The 25,709-nt window shown below is 34.5% G+C and overlaps 1 protein-coding gene across 2 annotated transcripts; it reads right to left on the bottom strand.

Annotated features, from left to right (window-relative positions):
* Positions 1-13,049, bottom strand: LOC132048484 (cysteine-tryptophan domain-containing zinc finger protein 3). 2 transcript variants are annotated; one of them, XM_059439327.1, is made up of 14 exons: positions 12,567-13,049; positions 9,737-9,809; positions 9,523-9,653; positions 9,014-9,397; positions 7,590-8,911; positions 6,899-7,365; positions 5,095-6,809; positions 4,820-4,974; positions 3,337-3,497; positions 2,237-2,397; positions 964-1,449; positions 680-851; positions 504-593; positions 1-418 (listed from the first exon to the last, which is right to left on the bottom strand). In XM_059439327.1, exons 1-11 carry the CDS (start codon positions 12,720-12,722, stop codon positions 1,255-1,257), a joined length of 4,920 nt encoding a protein of 1,639 aa, XP_059295310.1. In that variant the 5' UTR covers positions 12,723-13,049; the 3' UTR covers positions 1-418; positions 504-593; positions 680-851; positions 964-1,254. The 2 variants fall into 2 exon arrangements, with proteins under 2 accessions (XP_059295310.1, XP_059295309.1); XM_059439326.1 differs by having other exon boundaries at positions 9,737-9,842.
* Positions 13,050-25,709: the final 12,660 nt, after the last annotated feature.

The following is a 25,709-nucleotide window of genomic DNA, read 5'->3' on the forward strand; positions in this document are numbered from 1 at the left end:
GCATCAATGGTGTAATTTTATTATGACCAAAAAAAACATCTAAACTCGGCCCCTCTTACATAGCGGACTAGTTTGCTTGTACGTAGGAGACAAGCTCCTCAACCTATGCCAACTGAGTTAAACCTTGGAGGCAGGTGTAAAATTTATTTACAGAGTCCAGTTACTTATAAGGTGATTACTATTTACATCTTACAATAAATAACATTTAGTAACTTGGTAAAAATGGTAATTAACCTATAGGCTACTATCACAATTCAAAGGTCAACGTCAAAGTACACTGATAGTGAAAAGTTTTTAACACTGTCAGTAATGACGTAGAACAAAGCCAACTGTGGAAAAGAAGAGCAAATGGCTCTGGTAGGATACTAGCGGGTAATAAGCAACTCTGGTAGCTGCTGCCATTGCAGTTCTCAACTCCCTGTAAGATGAAATCCAATGAGTGAAAAAGAGTAGTAGGTTATATGCAGATAGCAGTGGCAAAAAATAAAGCATTAGATTCTTACATGGGCTTCTTTCTCATCAAGAAGCAATTAACAAATGCAGAACTGCTTGCAACAACTGCATATCTCATCTTATGACTCCCCTAAGCTGACCTGCAACACAAAATTCCGATTCTTATAGATGGGAATAATCTTTTATCATTTTGTACATAATAAATTTGATGATTCTCTCAACATACAGGGAGAATAGGTATATCTCCGAGTCTCGTCAATTTTAACAACTCATCAATCAACTCGAACCATATATACTAATCACGCTACTCTTATGTGCTGTTGTGAAAGTGTATTCTTTGAATTTTTTCCGTCTACAAGTTGAAAGCTAACAATAAGCCGTCTCGATTGCAAATGTATCTGTAGTTGCCATCAAGGAAAAGAAAGTAATAAAGATCATATATCGACTCGCAAAGAAAACTAAATAAACTAATTGAGATATGGAAAAAGTACATTACTCGTGCCGTTTTACCTTCGATCTGGGAGAGGCAACGAGCATTGCAATTTTATGAATTTACGACAGCATCACCAAGTTTCCTTATTTCTGTCAGATTGTGACTGTGGCTGTATTGAGAATATCTTACCAACTATAGTATTTACCTATGTACAGATTTACAAGGGCATTGGGAGCAGAACTCATAACATGATAGGTATATATGATTCCTCCACCAAGAGATTCTCTTTCTGACATCTGCTCAATTGACAGCAAATGGAGGAACGGGTTCAAGATGTGTCCCATGGCTTCAGCGCTATAACTTAAATTTCAACGGCTGATAGCTTCCATGGCGATTCGCACTAAGAGTAATAAGCCGTCAACATCCTGGAAGTTGAAATCGAGGGCTTTCTTTACGGATAATGCAGGCTCTTTACACTGTGTATCACCGGGTCCAGGATAAGCAGCTGCAAAAGCAATACGTGATTTCCTGGAGGCGTCCATTGCTAAATTAACTTCCTGTGCCTGTAAATTTATCAAACTTAAGATACTAGAAAAAGGAACATCGCCAGATCAAAATTAAGATTCAGAACATGAGTTCTCAAGTAAATGATACATGTAAAAGGTTTGGACTTATTTAGAGATAAGCATTTTCGCAATTATGCCCTTTACCCAAACAACCTGGTGGATGACAATCAAGGGAATAGAAAAATAAATATCCTATCCCTCCCTTGGAAGAGAAGTCATCAAACTCCAGTTCTGTTGGGAACATTGTGGATAAAATATGGTGTTCTTTACTTTAACTGGTCTGATGCTGTCATTCACTCAATTAAACCAGACGAATAAAAGAGTTAGACAACATTATATAGTTCTCTACTTTATCTGGTCTAATGATTCTCTCCTTCGAAAATATGTTAGATTAGAGATCTCATTCACTCAAGAAGACTCATAGCCTGTTTGACCAAGCTTCCAAAATCTGCTTATTTTGAAACGTGTTTTTTGTTAGAAGTGTTTTTTGAAAAACTACTTCTGGAAAGTAACAGTTTGTGTTTAGCTAATCAATTTGAAAAACATTTTTTTCCAATATTAGAATAGTACTTTGTGCTTGGCCAATGTTCTAATAGTGCTTCAGAGACAAAGCTAACTTTTTTTAACTTCTAAAAAAGGCTTCTGCTACTACTCAAAAGCTTACTTTTTACTTAAAAGCTTGGCCAAACACACCAACTTTCTAAAATAAGCAATTTTGGCTTCCTAGAAGCTTGGCCACGCAGGCTATAGCTCATTAATGGAGCTGAAATTTATGAATACTTACAAAGTTAAATAGCCTCGTGAAGCTGGCACGGTTTCTGGCCGAGACAACATGAGTTCCGGCAACCTGGGGAGAAGCAACACCTTTCGCCAAGGCAACCTTGTCTACCATAGTTGGATTGTTCAAATTGTCAACATCCGAGGCAGAAGAGGAGGGGGATTCACCTAGTGTATGATGATAAGAAATCCAGTAAGTGTAACCCTTAAAAAGAGGTCCACTCCATTAATAAGAGAGTCCAAGACACTTCATCAATACTAATCAGATATAACTGTTTTGTTTAAAGTAAAAGAAAAAAAAATGTTATTTGCCCTTGTTAAACTTTTATTCCTGATAAAAAAGAGTTAAATCACTAATTAAACTACTTTTGGTAAGCTGATTCATAATAATGCTATGGTTCGTCTTAGCTATTATTTCTTTAAAAAGATGGACAGTACTAATTTCCAGTCAACTCTTTAATCTTCAATATTCCAAAAGTTAATACTACTTTTATAATAAAAAACCCAAGGGATCAATTGTTTACAACTGTCAAAACATATATACTACTAATACCCAATAATTGATAATTCTTGAAGAAAATCCCTTTGCAGCATTGATCATCAGAGATAAATGTTATTTATGTCAATTGTAATGATGATTTAGGAATAATTTAAATCATTCTACAATGTTGCGTCCACTGCACAACTTAACATTCCGTATTTTCATCTTTCTCTTGGAAATAAAATGGAATAAAATTTTAATAGACATCCTTTTTTGGGGGGCTAAAGCCAGTATAGTAACAAACTTGATAACCAATTATTTATAAAGAAATATTTTATTTTTCAGTCTCCTCAGAAAAATTCTGGAGTTATCTAGCCATGACCGACTCATCTTTTATCTTCGACAATTCACAGGTACAGAAAGCATTACACAAATGGTTTAATGTAGTACAAATAAAAAGTTGAGAACATCCTGTCAACCCATATAAAGCACCACGCCACTTGAGTAACATCAAAGGTTAAACTAGCAGTCTAAAGGGGCGTGTCGGTCCAAGTGGAAGTGTCTACAATAAAATTGGTATCATGATGTAAGATATATATTTTACAGGTGAATCTCTAGCAAATTACCTGGAGGAAAAATTTGCAGGGCTGTTTGTAGTTCATTTCTATATCTGTTTGCATTGAAATGAAAGGAATAGATTACTCGCATGTACGCAACCTCCATGCATTTATAGGCTAGTGAAACAGCAGCCATGTCTTTCAATCTCTCATATTCATGGGCAACAAACCTATTAAGAAAACAAGATTTAAGTCCCAGAATCAGTATTACTTAGTATTTGGAATTTCTATAGTACTTCAGGATCTCCTTTGGCATTATAACAACTAATTTCTCCAGAGCAAGAGACTCTTAGGATTATACACTACGAGAATAGAATATAAATAAGATGTGTGAAAAGGCATCCAACAAAAGAAGTTTTTCTCACATATCACAAAGTAGTACTCAATGTTATCAAAAGCGAAAAGCGCAAAAAAGCTCTAAGGTTAGCTGGGGCTTTAAGCGCCAAAGCGCAAATAAAGTGTGCGCTTTAGTGGAAAAAAGCACAATGGTGCAAATTTACAAATATATGTATGTTTAGTCCATGACTAATAATAGTAAGCATGAATAACAAATATATGGACAAAGAAATTGTAAAAACAACACGATAAAGTGAAATATCAATCATCTAGTGTCACCTCTTCAAGAGAGGCATACATTTCAAGGAAAATATGTCTTAGAGCCTTGATGACGACACTGAAGCGCACATAAAGCGAGGCGAAGCGCTCAACATGTTTTGAGCTTCGCTTCAGGGCTTAAGCGCGCCTTTGACAACACTGGTAGTACTATCAATTATGTTATCCCAAAGTGCATATCTCTCTTTGTGAGTGGAAAATTAAAAGCTCCCAGTAATCACAGGACAATATGTCAAGAAAATAGTTTAGGTCAACAAAGATTTCAAAAATGCGTGGCATGGTAAGGAACCTATTTCCAATGATTATATGAGCTAATATATCACTAACTGGTATTATTTCAGATTAGACCATTAATAGCACCAAAATTATACAGTTATATCTGGTACTGTTACAACTGACGGTCGGTTCTCCAACAAGGACAGTATCCTAACAAGTTAATAAGGTCACATTCAAAAATTACAACTGACAAATCTGTTGATACAATACAAAGCCGGATAGTAACAAAAATTCTCCAGTGACATTTTAAAAAGTCCAAATCCTTAACCAAAAAATGCTACTATTGTAAAGAACAGAAAACATAGTATTGAGTAGAGTTCCCATAAAGTTCGTGATAACGAATGAAGATTGTAAGAGAACAGAGAATCGAATTTAAGCTTCATTCTAGCAAGAGGGTTCTTGTTTCTCAATCATTCTTGAGCAACTTTATACTCCCTTTACTGAATCTGTAAGCAAAAGCTTATTCTCGTAACTAGTTCATTAAAGAATACAGCTTAGATATCTCAGCCCTGCACTTCGACGTAGTACGAAAGTAAAATCCACTTATGAATTTGTGCAATTAGGGTAACAATGAATGAACAGATGCAACGACTAGACAACTCACTCGCACAGTTTTGCAGTGCTGCTATAAATTTGCCTTGACTGGTTCATTTCACTGTGCTTGGCGCTGTCGTTGCATGATTCTAACAAGGATGCTCCATGGAGAAACTTTAGGGTTGCTTGAAAATAGAGACTTGTACTTTCACTTGACCCAGAGTTCTGAAACAAGATGTCAAGTTATGCCAACACAAATGAGTAAAAAATAAACAAAAGAGAGCAAATGATAAAGCATATCATCGCCCCCCCTCTTTTTCTTGTATGAAGGAAAATTATGTAAACCTTGCGGCGATCTGCCAGATGTTTAAGGTTTGTGGCTTCTTTAATAGCATTCGCAGCAGCTTGACTTGCAGAATCCTTCCGAGCAGGGCTATCCCGAACCTTATGTGCAGGCGGAGTAGAGTGTCGCAAACTATTAGGCGTGTTTCCAGGGTGGCTTTCAGACTTTTTACCCTGTTTTGAAGCATTCAACATCTCTCCTTCAAAAGCAGGAACTGGTTGTGAAGATGGAACTGTCTCATTCTGACCTCTTATTGAAGGAGATGTTAAGTGTGACTTCCCTTTCTCAAGCGCTTCAATTTTCTCAGCTTTGTCAGCAATCTTCCTAAACGATCTCCCATCATCCCGATCAGTTAGGGGATCCTGCCTTTTATCCAGACTGGACGTAACATCTACTTTAAGTTCAGCACCATCATGATCACCAAATTTCGATTGATTATCTCCTTTAGCATTCTCATTCAACAATTTTCCAAAACAATCTTTCTTGGGACCTTGTTGTAATCTATCAGGACCGGCACCAGATTTATCCTCAATCTTGTTTCTTCCGGATGTCAATTTCCCCTCATCTGTTCTTCGATCTGAAGATTCATTTGAAATATCAGGATCCTTAGTCTTGCATTTGCCAGAATCAGATCTGACAGTACGATTCTTTTCTTTATGCTGAGACAACAAAGCCTTCTCATCCTTTGAGGCTGACCCATTATTATGTAACTGACTGTTGTTCCTTCTTTCATTATTTAGGCCTTGGTCCGGGTTCTCTGTCATGCAAGCATATTGATTAGCTTGACCTAATGGATCACCCGTTACATCAGTGTCCTGATGAGTAGCAAAATCAGAACCTGTAATCTTTGCTTTGATTTTAGCACCTGATACATCATGGACATCTTTCTCCTGGTAATCAAGTCCAGACGACTCCATTCCATGATGCTTGCCATTGGAAGACCTTCTTGGTGTAGAACTGGGAACGGAACTAGCATTCTTGTGATCGTCTTTTCTCTTGGCGTTCCTTTTAGTTGATGAACAGTTATCTGTATTTGAAATCCTGAAAGGAGATGAAGATACCGATTCTACTGGTGAACCCTTCAGTTCCTGAAGACTAGCTCTGTTCTTATGTGAACCAGACACTTTAGAAGAGCTCGAAGTGGCTGCAACAGAAGGCTGCAAAGCAGACAAATCCCTTTTTGAAGAATCTCCAGCATCTGCACTTCGCTGAGATAGAGTGCTATCTAGATCTTGTCCGACTCGCTCTTCCTTACCTCTACCTTTTCCATCAGTTCCTCCACTAGCTCTGCTTCTGCTGGAGTCTTTTCCCCCAGACTTAGAGACCCTTGCTTTCTTTTCTTTCCTACGTCCGTTATCACGTGTCTCTTCTATAATTTCTCGGGGAGGTTGTGTCTCGGGATCCTGGGATTCACTCCGTTTTCTCTTCTTAAGGGAGTCTTTACTGTCACATTTATTGACTGAACCATCCAAAGTATGGCTTTCTGGATTTGTTGCAAAAGCCAAATTTTTAAATGAATCAGCCTTTGACTTCTTGTATTTATATTTATCCCTAACCTTTTCCGATCCACTGTTCGACAAACCAGTGCTTGAGCTATGTCCCGGTTTTGCCCCAATGGGGTCGTCATCATAATGTACATCATCTCTCCTGAACTTTTTAGCTGTAGAACCATCCAAATCTGTCTCACTTGTGTTCCTCATCTTCGAATTTTTTATACCTGCAAAACATGTCACATAGAGTAAAGAGAAGTTCCAGAAATTCAAGGATTTCATCAAGTTCAAAATATGACAGCTTCAGACAATATACCCCCATCAGAATGGTTCTCAAGTGATCTTCTCTTCTCTTTTTGTTTAAGTCTCAGCTTCTCTATGTTTGAGCTACTTGGCAGGCCCACCAGTTGATGCCCATTTTCATCAGCGGGAGAATTAGTAGTTCCGTTCGAGCTTCTGCTCTTTGGGGTCCCCTTATGGTTTCTTTTGACACCGTTTGATGACAGTGAACCTTCCTGTTTTGTTGCACTAGACACACCTTTTGATCCATAAATTTTCTTCCCAACAGCATCAGCAGCTTCTATACCTGCTTTTTGGTGGTCTTGGCTGGCATGAAACGTGTCAATAGAAGTTACTCCTGAGAGGGCCACACCAGGATATTCATGCTGACTATATATTTTGTCAGAAGCATGGGTGGTAGCACCACTCATCGGCACCTGGTAAAGAGCTCTTAGAGCCTTCGTCGTTTCTTCTTCACTGACACCACAGCGATTCATTCCAGGCCTAGAAGATGAAGATAATTAATTAGCATTAAAAAAAACATCTTAAATAGCAGATATTGTTTTCTGTCGTAACGATTTAGTATAAACACGATAAACTTTCAACGTAACATCTATTGTTATACGTCTTTACTTTAAAGAATATGACTTCTCCTGATAGAGAAAAATTACTTATACAAGACAGATAATCATGATAAACAGATGAATGCAAGGTTAGAGAAAACTTACAGCCAGGTTTGCAATCTACAAACCCACTTTTTGGGGAGACTGTCAGGATCAGTGCCAAGTGGCAGTAGACGCCAAGTCTGACACTTGTCACACGCTACCCAATCTTCTTTAACTACAGGAGCCCCAGCTCCTGGAGATGCAGCGGGATTGGATTCACAGACGGTGTGAGGAGCCCCAGTTGAAGCCAACTTAGGATACTCCACAGAAGCAAACGGCTTCTCAGTTTTCCTACCATTAACTCTTTCCTTCATCGAGCTATTACGTTCAAGTCTCTTCTTACTGATTGCATCAGAACCCTTGAGCATTTCCTTTGAATGAATTTGCTCCAAACCAGTTTCAGCATCATCTAGTTCGAGTTCTGCGTCACCAAAGAATTCTTTGTATTTATCCCTGGCTAGGTTCTTTTTCAAGTCCTCTGAATCACTAAGGTTTTTGCTAGAAGAGGTTTTCTTCCCCTTAGATGCTATGGACAAATCAGCAACAGAACTTTCTTTTAATACCTCTGTACTTTGGGCATTATGACATTGATTTCCTATGGGTTTCATTGTGTCTGCAGATGCGAAAAGTTCCTTTTCAAGAGCCAGTTTCATTCCATCCTCATTGTTGGAGGAGCTTTTCTGACGAGATGACTGCTTGAGGGGACTAACAGCATCTACATTTGGTACATTCCCGTCTTTAGCCTGCCTATTGTTGGATGAATCATCAGCTTCCTCCTCTTCATTGTTGCCTTCTTTCTTCAAGTATCCTGAGCTGTGATCATTACAATATGTCCCTTTAATTTCCATAGTTCTCCTAGATGAGGAAACCTTTCCACCAGACCCTTCAACAGAATTTGTGTCTATTGCAGCGACAGGCAGCAATGATTTCTTGGATGCCCGCTCAGAGGATGCTTCTTTGGTCTTACTCTTAGAGGCTGTTTTTGAACTGTCAGCTGTCTTCTCTGCATCTTTTGGAGGATCAGCAAAATTAGGGTTTGGATTAGACAAAAGAGGGAGTTTCAAAGCCTTCGAAACAAGTTCTTCACAGGCAAGACCATCAATATCAATCTCCTTTTTTGATGACAAGGCACTACCATTTTGATTATCATAGCCTTTGCCCTTTGCCAAGGCATCTTTGTCATAAGTTTTCAATTTTCTTGCCTCTGAAACTTCTCCATTTGCATAATGAGTACCGTTCGCTAATGTCAAAGTTTCAAGGCTTGCCTTTTTCTTCCCTTCATATTCACATTTTCCCCAAATCTTTTCATTTTCAGTCAGGTTAATCAACTCGTCTGAGAGGGGGGATAACAATAAGATATCACGCATTGGATGTGAGGTCATAATCTGCTCCAATGGGTTGATTAAGAAAATTGCAGAAGTTAAGGTTAGCTTAAACCAGAAAGAAGAAAAACAAAGCAAAAACTTAATGCTTGTGGGAAGATTCACCTGAAGTATACTAGTAGGGGATTCATCTGGGGAAACCTGAACGTCACGGGATACCCCTTCACTGTCCATGGGGCTACCATCCAGCGAAGATGATGGAGAGTCATCAAGCCCAAGCCCACTGTAGATTTCTGCATTCTTTCGGGTCGACAAATTATTGGTGCCAACTTTGATACGCACCTTAAGCGTTTTCAGGTCAGAGGCCTTTCTTGGCTTCTTCACTTTTTCACTTTTTGAATTGGAGTCTGCAGCTTGAGTAGTTGGTTGGGCAGAATTTCTTTCCCCCTTGAATTGTGGAGCCCTAAGTGCAGGTAAACGGGCAGAAGATGCTACAGGTCTTCCTGACAGAGAAGTGCATGATGATACCAACGAGGTTTGTCGACCACCCTGTATAATTGAAAGATGCATATTGCTAAGTAAAAGTAGAATATCAACATGAAAACATATTACCTCTCCATTGCAGTAAACTAGCATATAAGAAAATCATTTGGATTCATTCAAAAGTTACGTACCTCAGGGAGCAGATTGGGTGGTGTTATTTGTCTGTTATTGTTGTTGGCTTCTGGTGAAGTCCTTGGATGAGACCAAGAGGGAGAACGCTGATAAGTAGGTAAAAATGAACCATACCCGCCAAATCTTGACCCTGTCAACAAATGCAAAATCAACGATCATCAGCTCATGGCATAAGCCTCGTCACTGCAAACTTGTGCTTCTGGTATTACATACCCAGATTCTCAGCTGAAACTCCACCTTCAAAATCCTTTTGATAATGTCCCAAAACATTGTGGAGTTTCTCATCCTTGACAGAGTGAAAGAATAGATATATGAGAAACTGGAAGAGTGTTGCCATCAGAGGTGCGTAATGCAGTTATAAACACTAATACACAACACTTACCAGAAAATTTCCATCAACTCACTAACTAGCCCCTAAACCAACTCTAGATAGAGAAGTCATGAAGCAAAAAATAGAATGAGCAAATGCTGGGTTTTTCCAACATCACAGTATACTTGGACAGAGTCAATGCATTCTTGCTTAAAATCATGATAAATCACATCAAAGGAGTACTATAATTTCCGAATTAGAGAAAAATTCTAACACAATTTTATATCAATGTTGGAATGATATTAATCACTTCTCTCTAAATGCAATAGAATTACAAACTTAATCCTATCACATTCTTCTGTATCTTTTAGTCTAGCTAAATATATATCAGTGTAGGGTTAAGTTGAGATTTAACGAACTTCCAGTTTTAGAGAACCCCTTTGCCTTAAAAGAGATTTTTTTTAATACTGCAATGAATAGAACGGAAGTATTACACATAAATCCCCGATCCCAATTAGTTTGGGTTGACGCATAGTTGATTGATATGTTGTGATGTGGCTGCCACAGGTAGCTGTTTTTAGCTTTCAAAGAACACAACAGTAACCATATTGAAGCATATAAGTATATTTACAATTTAACCGGGAGAATCAGGAGCACCTCCAACACAAAGCCAACTGGCCCCTTACTATTGAGGTTTTTGTTGGCTTGTCAATTTTCGAACACAGATCTATGATATCGTTTAATCGCACAAGATTTACAAAGATGTTTATATGGCTTGAGAAAAGTTGATTTAGACACTGGTGAATCAACATTTTCTGCTGTTGGTGAATTCTTGAATTTAAACTCACCTAATTTTACTTAAATGTATTTGGCAGTAGGCAACTTCATCTTATATGGTAGTGTTGGACTAGACACAGACTTTAAGGAAAGACAGACTTTTGACACATACCAAAAGTACCCTAAGAACTTACTGTCTTAAACATGCCACGACATTTCCATGACAATTAGAGTATGTCATAAAGATAAGATGGGAAGTTTAAAGTTAAACATTTTCTAAACATGGAAAGTTATTACTCTTTGTGGAACATACTAAAATGAAAAGAGTGTCATATAAAAAGGAACAGAGGAGATACATTATAATTAATGCTAAGGAGAATCTTTTCAACTATCTTCCGCCGCCCGCCACAAATTATAAACCACAAGGTGCCAAATTTTACGCTACTTTCTTGGATTTGGTTGAGGATTTGAAGTAATTAAGGTAAAATTCTTTCTCAATATAAGCTAATTACTTTCCCGTTTCAATTGGAATTTTTTTGCTAATTTTTCTTAAGGTTTAACGACATTCCTTTCCCATTTCCTTACCATGTTTTCTCTTAGACATGGTAAGGCCTCTGATTAAAGTTTGTCTTTAGGCCGTCAATTATACAACAGTAGGTAGATTGATCAAGACATGACCTAAAACGAACCAATTACAATTAAGTATAGCATGTACCAGAATGTAAAACTAAAAATGCTTGGATCTCAATTATATATCCATAACTATGATCAATACTATACGGAAGAAAATAAAGAAGAAACTCACAAGGTAAGATAGAGAAACATCAGGGTCAATATAAAATGGAACAGAGGAAATACATTATTATTAACGCCACGGAGATTATTTTCAACTATCTTCCACCTGCCTGCCACAAAATTATAAACCAAAGCGTTCCAAATTTTATGCTACTTTCTTGGATTTGGTTGAGTTAATTGTTATTTTTGTATTTTGGTAATGGAATTTGGTTAACAATTAAGCTAATTAAGCTAAATTTCTTTCTCAATATAAGCTAATTACCTTCCCGTTTCTATCAGAATTATTTTGCTCATTTTTCTTAAGGTTTAACAACATTCCTTTCCCATTTCGTTATTAAGTTTCCTTAGACATCAGAAGGCCTCTTATTAAAGTATGGCTTTAGGCCGACAATTATACCGAGCAACAGACAACAATATGTAGATTAATCAAGGCATGAGCTAAAATGAACCAATTACAATTAAATAGAGTATGGGGCAGAATCTGAAAACTAATATGCTTCAATCTAAAGACATCAAGCCTCTTTATTCTCGAGGTTTAATAACATTCCTTTTCCATTTCCTTATCAAGCCTCTGATTAAAATTTGGTTTTAGGCCACTAATTATATTGAGCATCCGTTGCCGGAGCTGGAGTTGCAGCAGATAGACAACAGTATATAGATTGATCAAGACATGAGCTAAAATGAACCAATTACAATTAAATAGAGTATGGGGCAGAATCTAAAAACTAATATGCTTCAATCTAAAGACATCAAGCCTCTTTATTCCCGAGGTTTAATAACATTCCTTTTCCATTTCCTTAACAAGCCTCTGATTAAAATTTGGTTTTAGGCCACTAATTATATTGAGCAGCCGTTGCCGGAGCTGGAGTTGCAGCAGATAGACAACAGTGTATAGATTGATCAAGACATGAGCTAAAATGAACCAATTACAACTAAATAGAGTATACAACAGAATCTAAAAACTAATAATGCTTCGATCTCAAATTATAAGTCCAAAACTACAATCATCAACAACAACAAGAACAACAACATACTCAGAGTGATCAACAACAACAACATCAACAAGAACAACAACATACTCAGAGTGATCAACACTAACAACAACAAAAACATAGCAAGAGTGATCAACACTAAATGGAAAAGAATAAAGAAGAAACTCACAAGGTAAGAGAAAGAAACATCAGGGTCAATGTTTGAATCATTATTATTGTTATCATAACAGTAAGCCTCTCCTTCTTCGAGCTCGGTTTCTTCCATCATTACATCAAACCCTAAACCTATCCTCTTTCTTCCATCTCTACTCCCAACAGAAATCATTCAAATAAATAATTCCAAGATTTTTCACTTTTTAGACACCCAAAAGCCTTAAATTTTAACTACAACACACAAAATTCAAAACCCATTATTAAAAACTCAAAACTTTTCAGCTCAACTAATCAAGATCCTTAAAAAAACCACAAATTTTACCAACCCCAGCTGACTTTTAATTCATAAAAATTAAATAAATCAAAACCCAACAATAAAAATGATTAAATAAAAAAAAAAACTGATATGGATTTTAAGAAGAAAAAAAAAACTGTTTTTTTAAAGCTTGGATCGATCTTTGTAAAGCTCAAACTCAAAAACGAGCAGAGAGAGAGAAATGAAGAAAGAGAAAGGAAAATGGTTTCGGTGTATTACCAGCCGCGTTTATTTTTCCTTTTTTTTTTTTTCTTTGTTAGAATTATTATTATTATTAAGTTAATGGAGTAATATATACATTTGACAGATAGAAGCACATACCGGTGACCTAACAAGCTACATTACACACATCTTCCACTTTGTTTTCTTATAAGGTAAATTAATAAATAGTTCATATTATTATAACAATATATCCAGTATAATTCTACGAATTTCGAAATAATAGAGTATATGCTGATCCTATCCTACTTTGGGAGGTAGAGAGGCTGTAATGTTCATAATATTACTTGTTTGAGTTTTGTAACAACTTACTATTTACTAATGTTAAACTCTATGAGCTTGTCCTTTCTTTTTAATTTATTACGTAAAAGGAAAAATCTCATAGAAGATTTCAATCCATAATTAATTTAGGTTGATGATATGATTCTATGTATCCTTATTTTATTTTGTTTAAGTTTGTTTCAATTTTAAGTAAATTTCTTACTTGATATTATGATCGTTTATCTAAAATACATTGCTTTAATTGACATTTATAATAAAGTAACGTTTTATTATTCGTATTCGATGTGTAATATGTTGCGAATTAAATCTAGATTTTAAAAATTCTGAATACATTTAACGACTAAGCAATATGATCGTATTATCTAAAAGGCACTTGCTTTAATTAACATTTATAATAAGATATCGTTTTATTCAGTGTATAATTTGTCGCAAATTGAATCTAGGTTTTAGAAATCCCAAATAAATTCAACGAGCGAGTAAAATAACCGTATTATCCAAAAGACAATATTTTAATTAACATTTATAATAAGATAATGTTTTATTATTTGTATTCAGATGTATAATCTGTTGCAAATTGAATCTAGAATTTAGTAATCTTGAATAAATTTAACGAGCAGGAATGTTTTATTTTTGTGAACCATAAATTCAGCTTGAACCGTCATGTTAGCACTAAATTGTGTTGGTTAGTACTAAGTGCAACTTATTAGAGTATACAATAAATGTGATGTAAAGCAGTTACACTCATAAAAAGCTTTCTAAATAAATGACTCTTTAATTGATATATTTACAATAAGATAAAATATTTTGTCGGCTTTCCATGATATAATCAAATTTATCTTTATAATACTCTATTGTAACTCGAATTTTGGTTCACAAACTTTAAATTATTGTAACTAATACGAGTAGGGAGACTTTATTTTCCGTGAAATTAGAGATTTGGCTTAGTGTCTTCATGTTTTTTTAAGCTTTGTGTCTTCATGTTAGTATACTAAGCACACATTAATTTAATAGATTATAAATAAATGAAAAGCAAAATATTACTTGATAAAACAATAATGGATTTTACTATTTAAATGAAATTGTTTTTAAATATTTCTAATAAAATAACGTTTTATTGCCTTATTTTGTTATTGCAAGATGCGTACAAAATTAAAATATCTCGTTATATAATCTAAGGTTGTTATAAGAATCTAGCTTACTTTACCTAATATGAGTTGACACATTTTCCATTTTAAGCTTAATGTCTTTATGTTAGTTCTCATCAAAAGTGATGGTTAGTACTTGATTTAGAATTATTCACTATGGAAATAAGAGTACAGTTAAAGCTCTCTACAAAAGGCAAAAAGAGAACTTATATTTATTTAGTAAATTTCTTAGATATATTATTTGATATTTATTTTTATACTTCTTAAAACAAAAGGTAGTTAATTATATATTTTAATTGATAATATAGTTAATTTATGGAATTTTGAGGACATATTGTTGATTTTTGGTACAATTTCATGATTCAATTTTGAAAAAAATTTCCAACTGAAATAATTATTATAATAAAAAAAATTATTAAATTATGTTAGTACTACTTGTCAAAAGTGATGGTTAGTACTTGATTTAGAAATATCCACTATGGAGATAAGAACTTAGATAGGAGGTGTCAGATTGTTGTCAAATTCTCACTCTGGTGCATGTCACATTTCATTATCATTTTCATTTTCATTTTCTTAATGCAGTAGTAGGTCTTTTGAGGAGCACCTTTTTTTGACTTATTAGAGTTTTGATTGCAAAAAGCAATCGAGTCAAAATAGTTTCTTTTTGGGAGTTGAGAATTGAGACTTGGTGGTCAGGTCAACTATGACTATTCATAGGCATCACAAAGTTATGGGGTGTGTTTCAAAGGAAGGAAAATATTTTTGGATGGTTTTAATATTTTAAAAAATATTACTATTTGCTAAGATTTCTTTTTTATAAACTAAGTTCTTAAAAATAATTTCATTGATGTGAGTACAAAAAGTAAGTTCGTGGATTATTTTCTTCCCCCACCTCTGTGGGTTATTTTCTTCCCCACCTCACCCCTAACCCCACCACCACGCTTCCCCGGCCCCACCTCTCATCATCACACCTTCATAGTATTTGATTGGATTATATACAATATTTTTCGAAAAATATTTTATATGTATCAAATATAAAAAAAAGAAGAAGTAAGAAAATGCTTATTTTCCAAGAACGATTTACTTCTGTAAGTGTTTTTTAGCATTTTAATATTACAAATTAATATATTAAAGTGTTGCTTTTAATGTGTCTTTGAAATGGTCCATGACCACGTTCAGTTCATGGCAGAATGTGGAGTTTAATGCTTTTGAAACTCCTTTATCCATTTATCACATTGACTTCTTTCAGTTAGTGTCATATGGGCAGAAGTGACCTCTCCGTTTTTGGCCTTAATTTTCCTTTAAACCACATCAGTTAGTGGTAAGAATATGGCCACAATTTTTCCTTTGTAACTCATGTAACCTCCATATAATAATTCTTCCATTATCTACTTATTTTACTACCCCATTCATGTCCTATTCAATTCTAGGATGATTTTCTAAACTATAAATAAAAGTCTTCCTTAGCTTTTGGGGGTAGAGAGAAAAATATATACTTTAGAGAGTTTTTGAAAAGTAAGAAAAAAAAAAAGTTTGTTAGTTGAAGGAAGGTGTTCTTCTTTTTGGTAGAGCTTTGGACTCAACATCTTGTCCAAAGTTTGTTGAGTTGTACGACGTGATCGAGGCTTTGTTGTATCCTGAGGGAAGTCGGAAAGATTCTTGCTTTTTTGGACCGGTAGATTTCTTTGCGGTGGGCTTGAATCTCCTTAAAGAGAGCGAGATATCCGCGCCTCAGCCGAAGATATTGTTATTTCTTCATTTTATTTTCAATTGTAATTGTAATTTCATTGTATTATCATCAACAATTTTAAGGAGATTCAAATGGCTACAATTGAAAAATCCGCGGATGTCAAAGTGGGAGATCTTAACAAGCCATTTCGGTTCAACGGTACTCATTTTAAGAGATGGAAGGGTAAAGTACTATTCTACTTAAGTCTTCTCAATGTTTCTTATGTGCTAACTGAGAAGAATCCAAATAAAGTAGATAACTCTTCCATGAATGATGAACAACTTATTTCTCTTCAAGAAAAAATTGAAAAGTATGATGAGGATTCTTACAAGTGTCGGTATTATCTTCTAAATTGTCTATCAGATAATTTTTATGATTATTATGATAGAACTTACTCTACTGCAAAGAAAATTTGGAAAGCATTGCAGAGTAAATATGATACCGAGGAAGCTGGAGTGAAAAAATATGCTGCTCGTAGATTTTTTTCGTTTTCAAATGGTGGACAACAAATCAGTGGTAGACCAAGCTCAAGACTTCATAATGATCGTTGGAGAGCTAAGGTCCGAGGAGATAAAATTTGGAGATAATTTGTGGCATAATAGATAAACTTCCACCTTCATGGAAGGAATTTCAAAAAACTATGCTCCACAAACAAAAAGAAACTTCACTTGAGACGTTGATTATGCGAATCCGCATGGAAGAAGAGGCAAGGGGCCAAGATGCACTTTTGCAAACGGAAGAAAGCAACTTACAACCCGTCACAAACGAGGTAAATTTAATTACTTCAAATAATGTTGTTCCTAATGCTAACAAAAATACCTCTATGAAGCCTAAGAAGAAAATATTCAAGAAAAATAATGGTAGACCTCCCAAGAAAAATAATGGTTGGTAATAATCAAGCACAAAATCAACAAGCACAAAATGGAGGACCATGCTTTGTTTGTGACAAGAGTGGGCATATTGCTCGATTTTGCAAGTTTCGAAAACGTGGTCCTACACCTCAGGCTAACGTTACCGAAGAGCCACTTTTGGCGGTGATAACAGACATAAATATGGTTGAAAATGTTGATGGATGATAGGCTGATTCTGGTGCAAACCGTCATGTTTGCTATGATAAAGATTGGTTCAAAGTGTATACTCCATTTGAGGAGCTCAAAACCATCATGCTTGGTGATTCACATTCTACTCAAGTGCTTGGAAAGGGAGATGTCGAGTTGAGCTTTACCTCAGGAAGGGTGTTAACATTAAAAGATGTACTTTTTCCTCCTTCTATGAGAAAAAAAAATTTTGATGTCTAGTTTTCTTCTTAATAAGACGGGTTTCAGCAGTTATTGAGTCGGCCAATATGTAATAGTGAAAAAAGGTATTTTTGTGGGAAAGGGGTATGCTTGTGATGAGATGTTCAAGTTGAAGGTTGAGATGAATAAAGTTACTAGTTCTGTTTACATGCTTTCTTCTACTAATTGTTGGCATGCTCGTTTGTGTCATATTAATAATCGTTATGTGGGAATCATGAGTAGTTTAGGATTAATCCCAATGATTAAAAAGGATTTTGAAAAATGTGAGGCTTGTAGGTAAAGCCAAAATCACAAAAAAGGCCTCATTTTCAAGTTGAAAGAAAAAGCTGAATTGTTAGAGTTAGTCCATCCGATATTTGTGAACTTGGAGGAATTTTAACTCGTGGAGGAAATAGATATTTTATCACTTTTATTGATGATTTTTCTAAGTATACATATGTTTTCTTGATGAAAAATAAAAGTGATGCATTTGAAAATTTTAAAATTTAACTCCATGAAGTTGAAAACCAGTTTGGTAGACAAATAAAAAGAATTAGAAGTGATAGAGGCCGAGAATATGAGTTTAATTCTTTTGTTAGATCATTGGGAATAATTCATGAAACTACTCCACCTTATTCTCCTGCATCTAATGGTGTAGCGGAGAGAAAAAATAGAACTTTGGTTGAGTTAACAAATGCCATGCTTATTGAGTCTAGTGCACCTTTAAATTTTTGGGGTGAAGCTATTTTAACTGCTTGTTATGTGTTAAATCGTGTGCCTCATAAAAAGACGAAATTAACACCATTTGAATTGTGAAAAGGTCATAAGCCAAATTTGGGATATCTAAGAGTTTGGGGTGTCTAGCTTATGTAAGGCTAATGAATCCCAAAAATTCGACTATTTATGCTTTTCTTGGTTATGCTTCAAATAGTACAACCTATAGATTTTTTAGTCTTGAAGATAATATAATAATAGAATCAGGTGATGCTATTTTTCATGAAAATAAATTTCCATTTGATTCTAAAAATAGTGAGGGTCATAGGACTAACGAAAATATTTTATCACTACCTAGCTTTTCTTCTACCCATTTTTTGAAAAATAAAGAAAGTGATGATTTTGAGTTAAGAAGAAGTAAAAGAGTTAGAGTAGAAAAAGATTTTGGTTCTGATTTTTATGTTTTTAATGTTGGGGATGACCATCTCAATTTACAAGAAGTTTTATCTTCACATGATGCTATTTTTTGGAAAGAGGTTGTAAATGATGAAATGGAATCACTTATTTCCAATAAAACTTGGAAGTTAGTTGAGTTATCACCGGGTTGTAAAACAATTGGGTATAAATGGGTCCTTAGAAAAAAGTTAAAACCGGATGGTTCTGTTGATAAATATAAGGCTAGACTAGTTGCTAAGGGTTTTAAACAACTAGAAGGCCTAGAATTTTTTGATACTTTTTCTCTCGGTAACTAGAATTATATCCATAAGGCTTTTAATTGCTATTCTTTGCAATTTTTGATTTGCATATTCACCAAATGGATGTAAAAGCTTGCTTTTTTAAATGGGGACCTAAATGAGGAAATTTATATGGAACAACCCGAAGGTTTTATTGAAAGCAGGCGAAGAAAGCAAAGTGTGTAAACTTACTAAATCCTTATATGGCTCGAAACAGGCACCAAAGCAATGGCATGAGAAATTGATTCCTGCATGATAGAGGATGGTTTTAGAACGAACGAGTGTGATAAGTGCATCTATCATAAGTCTTGAAATAATTCACATGTAATTGTTTGCCTCTATGTTGATGATTTATTGATCTTTGGCTCTAACATGAATGTTACTGGTGAAACTAAAAATATTCTTAGAAGCCATTTTGACATGAAAGATCTTGGTGAGGCAAATTTTATTCTTGGAATTAAAATAACTAAAACATGTGATGGAATTTTCCTTGACCAGTTACATTATGTTGAGAAAATTTTGAGAAAATATAACTTTCTTGATTGCAAGCATGTTGTACCTCCTTTTGATTCAAGTGTTCACTTGTTTCCTGTTCAAAGTGAAAATGATGTGATAAATCAAAAGGAATATGCTAGCTTAATTGGAAGTTTGAGATATGTGATTGATTGCACTAGGCCTGATATTGTGTATGCAATTGGAGTACTTAGCAGGTTTACAAGCAAGCCAGGTAATGAACATTGGCATGCCATAACGAGAGTTATGAAATATTTAGTGGGTACAAAAAATTGTGGCTTATCTTATAAAAAATATCCTGCTTTTGTGCTTGAAGGCTTTTACGTGCTTGATTGGAACACTTTATTTGGTGATTCCTGTTCTACCACTGGTTATATTTTTACGTTGGCAAGTGGTGTATTTGTTGGAAATCAAAAAAAACAAACTATTATTGCTAACTCTACCATGAAGGTAGGACTAATTGCTTTAGCTTCGCCAGTGAAGAAGTTGAATTGGTTAAGAGATTTATTATTTCAAATTCCTTATTTTTGAAAAATCAATTCTCCTATTTTAATTCATTGTGATAGCACCGCTGCAATTGGTAGAGTTCAAAACCGTTATTACAACGGTAAATCCAGACCTACAGTACAGTGAGATCATATTTGACAAGTGGTACCATTAACGTTGATTATGTCAAATCTTGCAAATCCACTAACAAGGGCTCCGGCAAAAAGTGGTACGGAGAGCGCGTCGGGGGATAGGATTGAAGCCCATAAATTCATGAGTCGTATGTGGAAACCCCGGCAACCTCGAGACTAGAGATCCGATAACCGAGGTTCGATAGGAAAAACGAATCGTATGATGACTTATTGAGAAAAATGCACTATTTTATTTATTCCCTCCTTATGGTGTGAGTGCATTATTCTGTAACAGTCTGTGAAGATTGAGTTTATGAACTCTTAATGAAATTCTGTAGCTCACATGAGTGGGATGTTAAGTTACAGAAGCATCCTTGACAGATTTCACCTATGTGAGTGTGAAAGTAGGCAGCTTCCTATGAGAATTGGGCTCATTCTCAAAAGCACTCATGGCTTAAACCGGATAGCACAAGGCCGTAATGTACTAAGCATGAAACGCTGTCCAGCACCTTGATTATTATGTGTGAGCAATAATTCTTTATTTCCCTTAAGCAGTCATAGTTCAAGTCTGAGATCACTACTCTGGAGTAAAGATTATTGTTTTACTAAGTGGAGGTTCAATGCAGAGCACACCTTCATTACGCATAATAATCTAGCTTCAGTTGGTAAACTCTCTTATATTAATATTAAAATGAGTGGGGGATTGTAAGTGTTTTTTAGCATTTTAATATTACAAATTAATATATTAAAGTGCTGGTTTTAAAGTGTCTTTGAAATGGTCCATGACCACGTTCAGTTCATGGCAGAATGTGGAGTTTAATGCCTTTGAAACTCCTTTATCCATTTATCACATTTACTCCTTTCAGTTAGTGTCATATAGGCAGAAGTGGCCTCTCCGTTTTTTGCCTTAATTTTGACGATGATGTCACACATCGTATTAGGGCAGGGTGGATGAAATGGAGGCTCGCTTCCGGAGTGCTATGTGATAAGAAGGTGCCACCACAACTTAAGGGCAAGTTAAAAGTGGTGTTAGGCAAACCATGTTGTATGGGGGCGGAGTGTTGGCCGATTAATATCTCTCGCGTTCAAAAGATGAAAGTTGCCGAGAGATGAGAATGTTGAGATGGATGTGTGGGCACGCCGAGAGGACGATGTGAGGAATGAGGCTATCCAAGGAGGACAAGGGTGGGAGTGGCCTCGGTGGAAGACAAGATGCGGGAAACGAGGCCGAGATGGTTTGGACGTGTTAAGAAAGAGACATAGATGCCCCGATGCGGAGGTGTGAGGTTGGCCATGGATGGTTTCGGAAAGAGGTAGGGGTAGGCGAGGAAGTATTGGGGAGGTGATTAGACGGGATATAGCGCGATTCCCGATCGAGGACATGACCTTAGATAGGAGGGTATGGAGGACTCGGATTATGGTAGAAGGCTAGTAGATAGTAACGTTTATCCTTTCGTATTAGTAGTCACATTATCGCGATATAAGTTCTTGTGCTTTGATTTACCGCACTATTTGTTATCCGTGCTTTGATTATCTTATTTTATCCGTGATAGCTACGCTCGTTTACAAAGCTTCATCATGGCTTAGTCGCTTTAGTTATTTGCATTTCCATATCGCTTTGAATCTCTTGGCCTTATACGACCTCTTGTTATGCTTTTATGCTTTATTAGAGTCGAGGGTCTTTCGGAAAGCAGTAGTCTCTCCTTGGTAGGAGTCGAAATCTGCGTACACTCTACCCTCCCCAGACCTCACGTTGTGGGATTTCACTGGGTTGTTGTTGTTGTTTCCTTTAAACCACATCAGTTAGTGGTAAGAATATGGCCACTATTCTTCCTTTGTAACTCATGTAACCTCCATATAATAATTCTTCAATTATCTACCTATTTTACTACCCCATTCATGTCCTATTCAATTCTAGGATGATTTTCTAAACTATAAATAAAAGTCTTCCTTAGCTTTTGGTGGTAGAGAGAAAAATATATACTTTGGGGAGTTCTTGAAAAGTAAGAAAAAAAGAGAGTTTGTTAGTTGAAGGAAGGTGTTCTTCTTTTTGGTGGAGCTTTGGACTCAACATCTTGTCCAGAGTTTGTTGAGTTGTACGACGTATTATCGGTGTGGCTATCACAGGAGGGGAATAGTCGAAAGATTCTTCTTTGGACCGGTAGATTTCTTTGCGTGGGGGCTTGAATCTCCTAAAGAGAAGCGAGATATCCGCGCTCATAGAAGATATTTTTATTTCTTCATTTTATTTTTTAATTGTAATTGTAATTTCATTGTATTATCATCAACAACTTCATCCCGAACACACCCATAGCATGCTATTTTAATTCTAATGAATTTCAAATTCGGCCATTTAATAACCCAGTTTCTAGCATAACATTAGAATGTGATTTTAACGAGCCCGACAGATAATGGAATTAGCTTGAACCTTTTTTAACAATTGGGAGAGAGAAAATATTTATTTGTGCTCAATGTCTGCATCCCATTAAAAATTCATGGATCATGACATATGTTATTTATACATAAATTTATATTACTTAGTATGGCTGGTTAATATATGTTCTTATCTCAATTCATTACTTAATTAAAATAAAATAATGTGATTTATTGAAATTCTAATATATCTAAGTTTTTACGGAGAGTACAAAATTAAACGCCATTCAATATTAGATGCGTTTGATATTATTATTATTATTATTTTTTTTTTTTTTTTTTTTTTTGGTTTCCCACCCTGTACATGTCTAGTACCCGCATTGGAGCCTGACTATATCCGTATTCACCCCACTTAGGGTCCCATTTGGAGGGAAGCGCTCTTTACTAAAGATTTTTTCATTCCCGGGGCTTAAATCCGATTAAAGGTGGAGCAGCCTCATCCGATGCACCACTGCGTTTGCTATTATTGTGATACCGAGCATCTAAAAAAGGCCACAAAGTCATTATTTTTAATTATTTAAGACTATTTGCCAGCATTTTTCAGAAGATGCTGAGATCCGAGAAGTCATAATTTTTTTTATTGTTTTCTGTTTTTTTTTTTTTTCTTTCTCTCCCTATAGTTTTAGTTAGTCCATTGACAAAGATCACATCCTAACAAGGACTAAGGAATAATATAGTAGAAATCTTCGAAAAGTTCCTGCAAACTGGAATAGAGTGATTAATTGTTTGCAGGCACCACCCGACTGCTGTTTATTATTTATATACAAATTTAAAAAGATGTTTGAAACTGAAATCTGAAACTAAGTTTAAAGGCTAAGTCTTGGATAGAAATTTCTTTTATCGTCTAATATTTACTAGTAGGATACATAATTGACTTGTTCCTTTGAATCTAACAAAAAGTGTGTTATCACTACTCCCTCTATTTCAATTTTTGTTTCAATTTTAAAGTAACGAGGGTTAAATTACTTAATATTCGGTGGTTAATGTGGATATCGGATTTTCATTTTTTTGAAGTATAATTTTGATACTAAAAAATAAAAATAAAAATAAAAATATTTTAAGTCACAATAGTAACTTATTAATTCAAAATATTTGAAAAAACACAGTGAAAAAAAACTTTTTGACTCTCAAGTAATAGTGCAACATAAAGTGAAATATAAAATACAGTTTTAATGAACACAATCAGTTATCTATTACATATTTCAGAACTTTATTAACTGTATATTTATAAAACCAAAACCTCAAAATTTAAAAGTTATTTTCAATGAGAAAGAAAAAACATTGTTACATTGTTAGAACTTTGTAATTCAATTGGGATTTCTCTAATAAAAGCACGTTTAAATTTTAATCTCATCCAACATGTTAGGCCATCTCCAACCTTGTACCATTTTTTGCACCAAATGCTATTTTGGTGCAAAAAATGGTGTTTTAGAGTTCCAACCTTGCACTATTTTTTGCACCATTTTGATGCATAAATAGTGTGCAACACTATTCATCTACACAATTGCTATTCATTAATATTTTATTATTATTTTTTATTATATAACACTTTTAATTAAACATATTATAAATTTTAATTTTTACTTTAGATTCCTAATATACCTATTCATCTACACCGTTACTATTCATTAATATTTTATTATTATATAACACTTTTAATTTAACATATTATAAATTTTAATTTTAACATTTAGATTCCTAATATGCCTAATTATTTTTTATGTAATATCTTATAATATTAATTTTACATCTTAATTTTAGCGTGTAAGTTTTATAAATTAATTTTCGTATATATTATTTTTATATAAAATCGTGAGTTAATTTTATTATAAGTTATAATTGTACAAAAAAAAATATAATCATCGCAAAAATGAGAAGTACAAATATAAAATATAATATGTTATCAATAATATGCAGTCGCGTTTTTGGAGAAAAGAAGTGCTACATGATATATTAACTACATGTATTATACTGCACAACATGATAATCGAGGATGAGCGTGATCTTAATGCACCAATTCAAGATGCTTGGGAAGGTCCAACTCCAACAGTAGAAATGGTAGTTGATGAAAATTACCGATTTGAACAATTTTCAGCTCGACACAAAAAAATTAAGAACAAAGATGCTCATTTTGCACTTCATAATGCATTAATAGAGCATTTATGGGAGCAACGTACTAATCATGGAAGTTGAATATTTATGTAGAAATTAAAATAAACTCTACCTTAATGTAATATTTATTTAATTATATTTTATCAATAATTTCACTTTTATTTGAATTATCCATTAATATGTATAACGTATAATAGTTGCTTACAATTTATATTATTTAAAAATTTAAGGTATAAAATAATTTTAAATTAAATGGTTATATAACAAAGGATTATGAATTACATGGGATGGATATGTAAAAAAAAAAAAGGATTTGTTTTATGAAATTAAAAAATAAAATTTAAGTAAAAAAAAATAATATAATATAGAAGAGAGAGAAGAATATAAAAGAAATATTCTTTTTTAGTGAAAAAAGTAATACAATGAGTTGGAGTTAATTTACACCATTTTGTGTTTGCACCATTTTTTGGGTTGGAGATGCCTTTAACGCGTCTCATTGCATGACGTATTTCTTGCGGCTACAATATGCTCACGTGACTTCTCTTCTTATACTATTATTATTATTGGAAGTATATGCTGGAATTTGGCAGCCACCCATAACAATTTTCAAAGACTTTATACTTCTTTAGTTTGACGGCATTTAATCATAGTTTGAGCTTCAAACTAATATTACGAAGTTTTATTACTTATTATCATGCCTGTCTTTAACCGTTTTTCGAACTTTTAACTTAGTGTTCGATAATTGCTTTGAGACTTGACTAAATTGAATTAGCGTCGGAAATTTTTATCTTAGGGATAAAACACTTTCTATTAAAGCGACTTACACATTAAAGATTCGAATCTGAAACCTCAAATTATGGACGGAGATTTTACTACTATACTATAATCTTAATAATTTTGTCGTTAGTGTTTAAATAACTTAATAGTGTACTTTCTCAACAAAAAAGAAAACCCTACTCCTTCCGCTTCATAATAAATGTTCATTTCACCCTTTTTATTTTCGTTCAAAATAAGTGTCCACCTACGTAATCAAGAAGGAATTGATTATTTTCTTTTAAATTTATCCCT

This window comes from Lycium ferocissimum, chromosome 1 (assembly GCF_029784015.1).
Source record: "Lycium ferocissimum isolate CSIRO_LF1 chromosome 1, AGI_CSIRO_Lferr_CH_V1, whole genome shotgun sequence".
Taxonomy (NCBI): Eukaryota; Viridiplantae; Streptophyta; class Magnoliopsida; order Solanales; family Solanaceae; genus Lycium; species Lycium ferocissimum.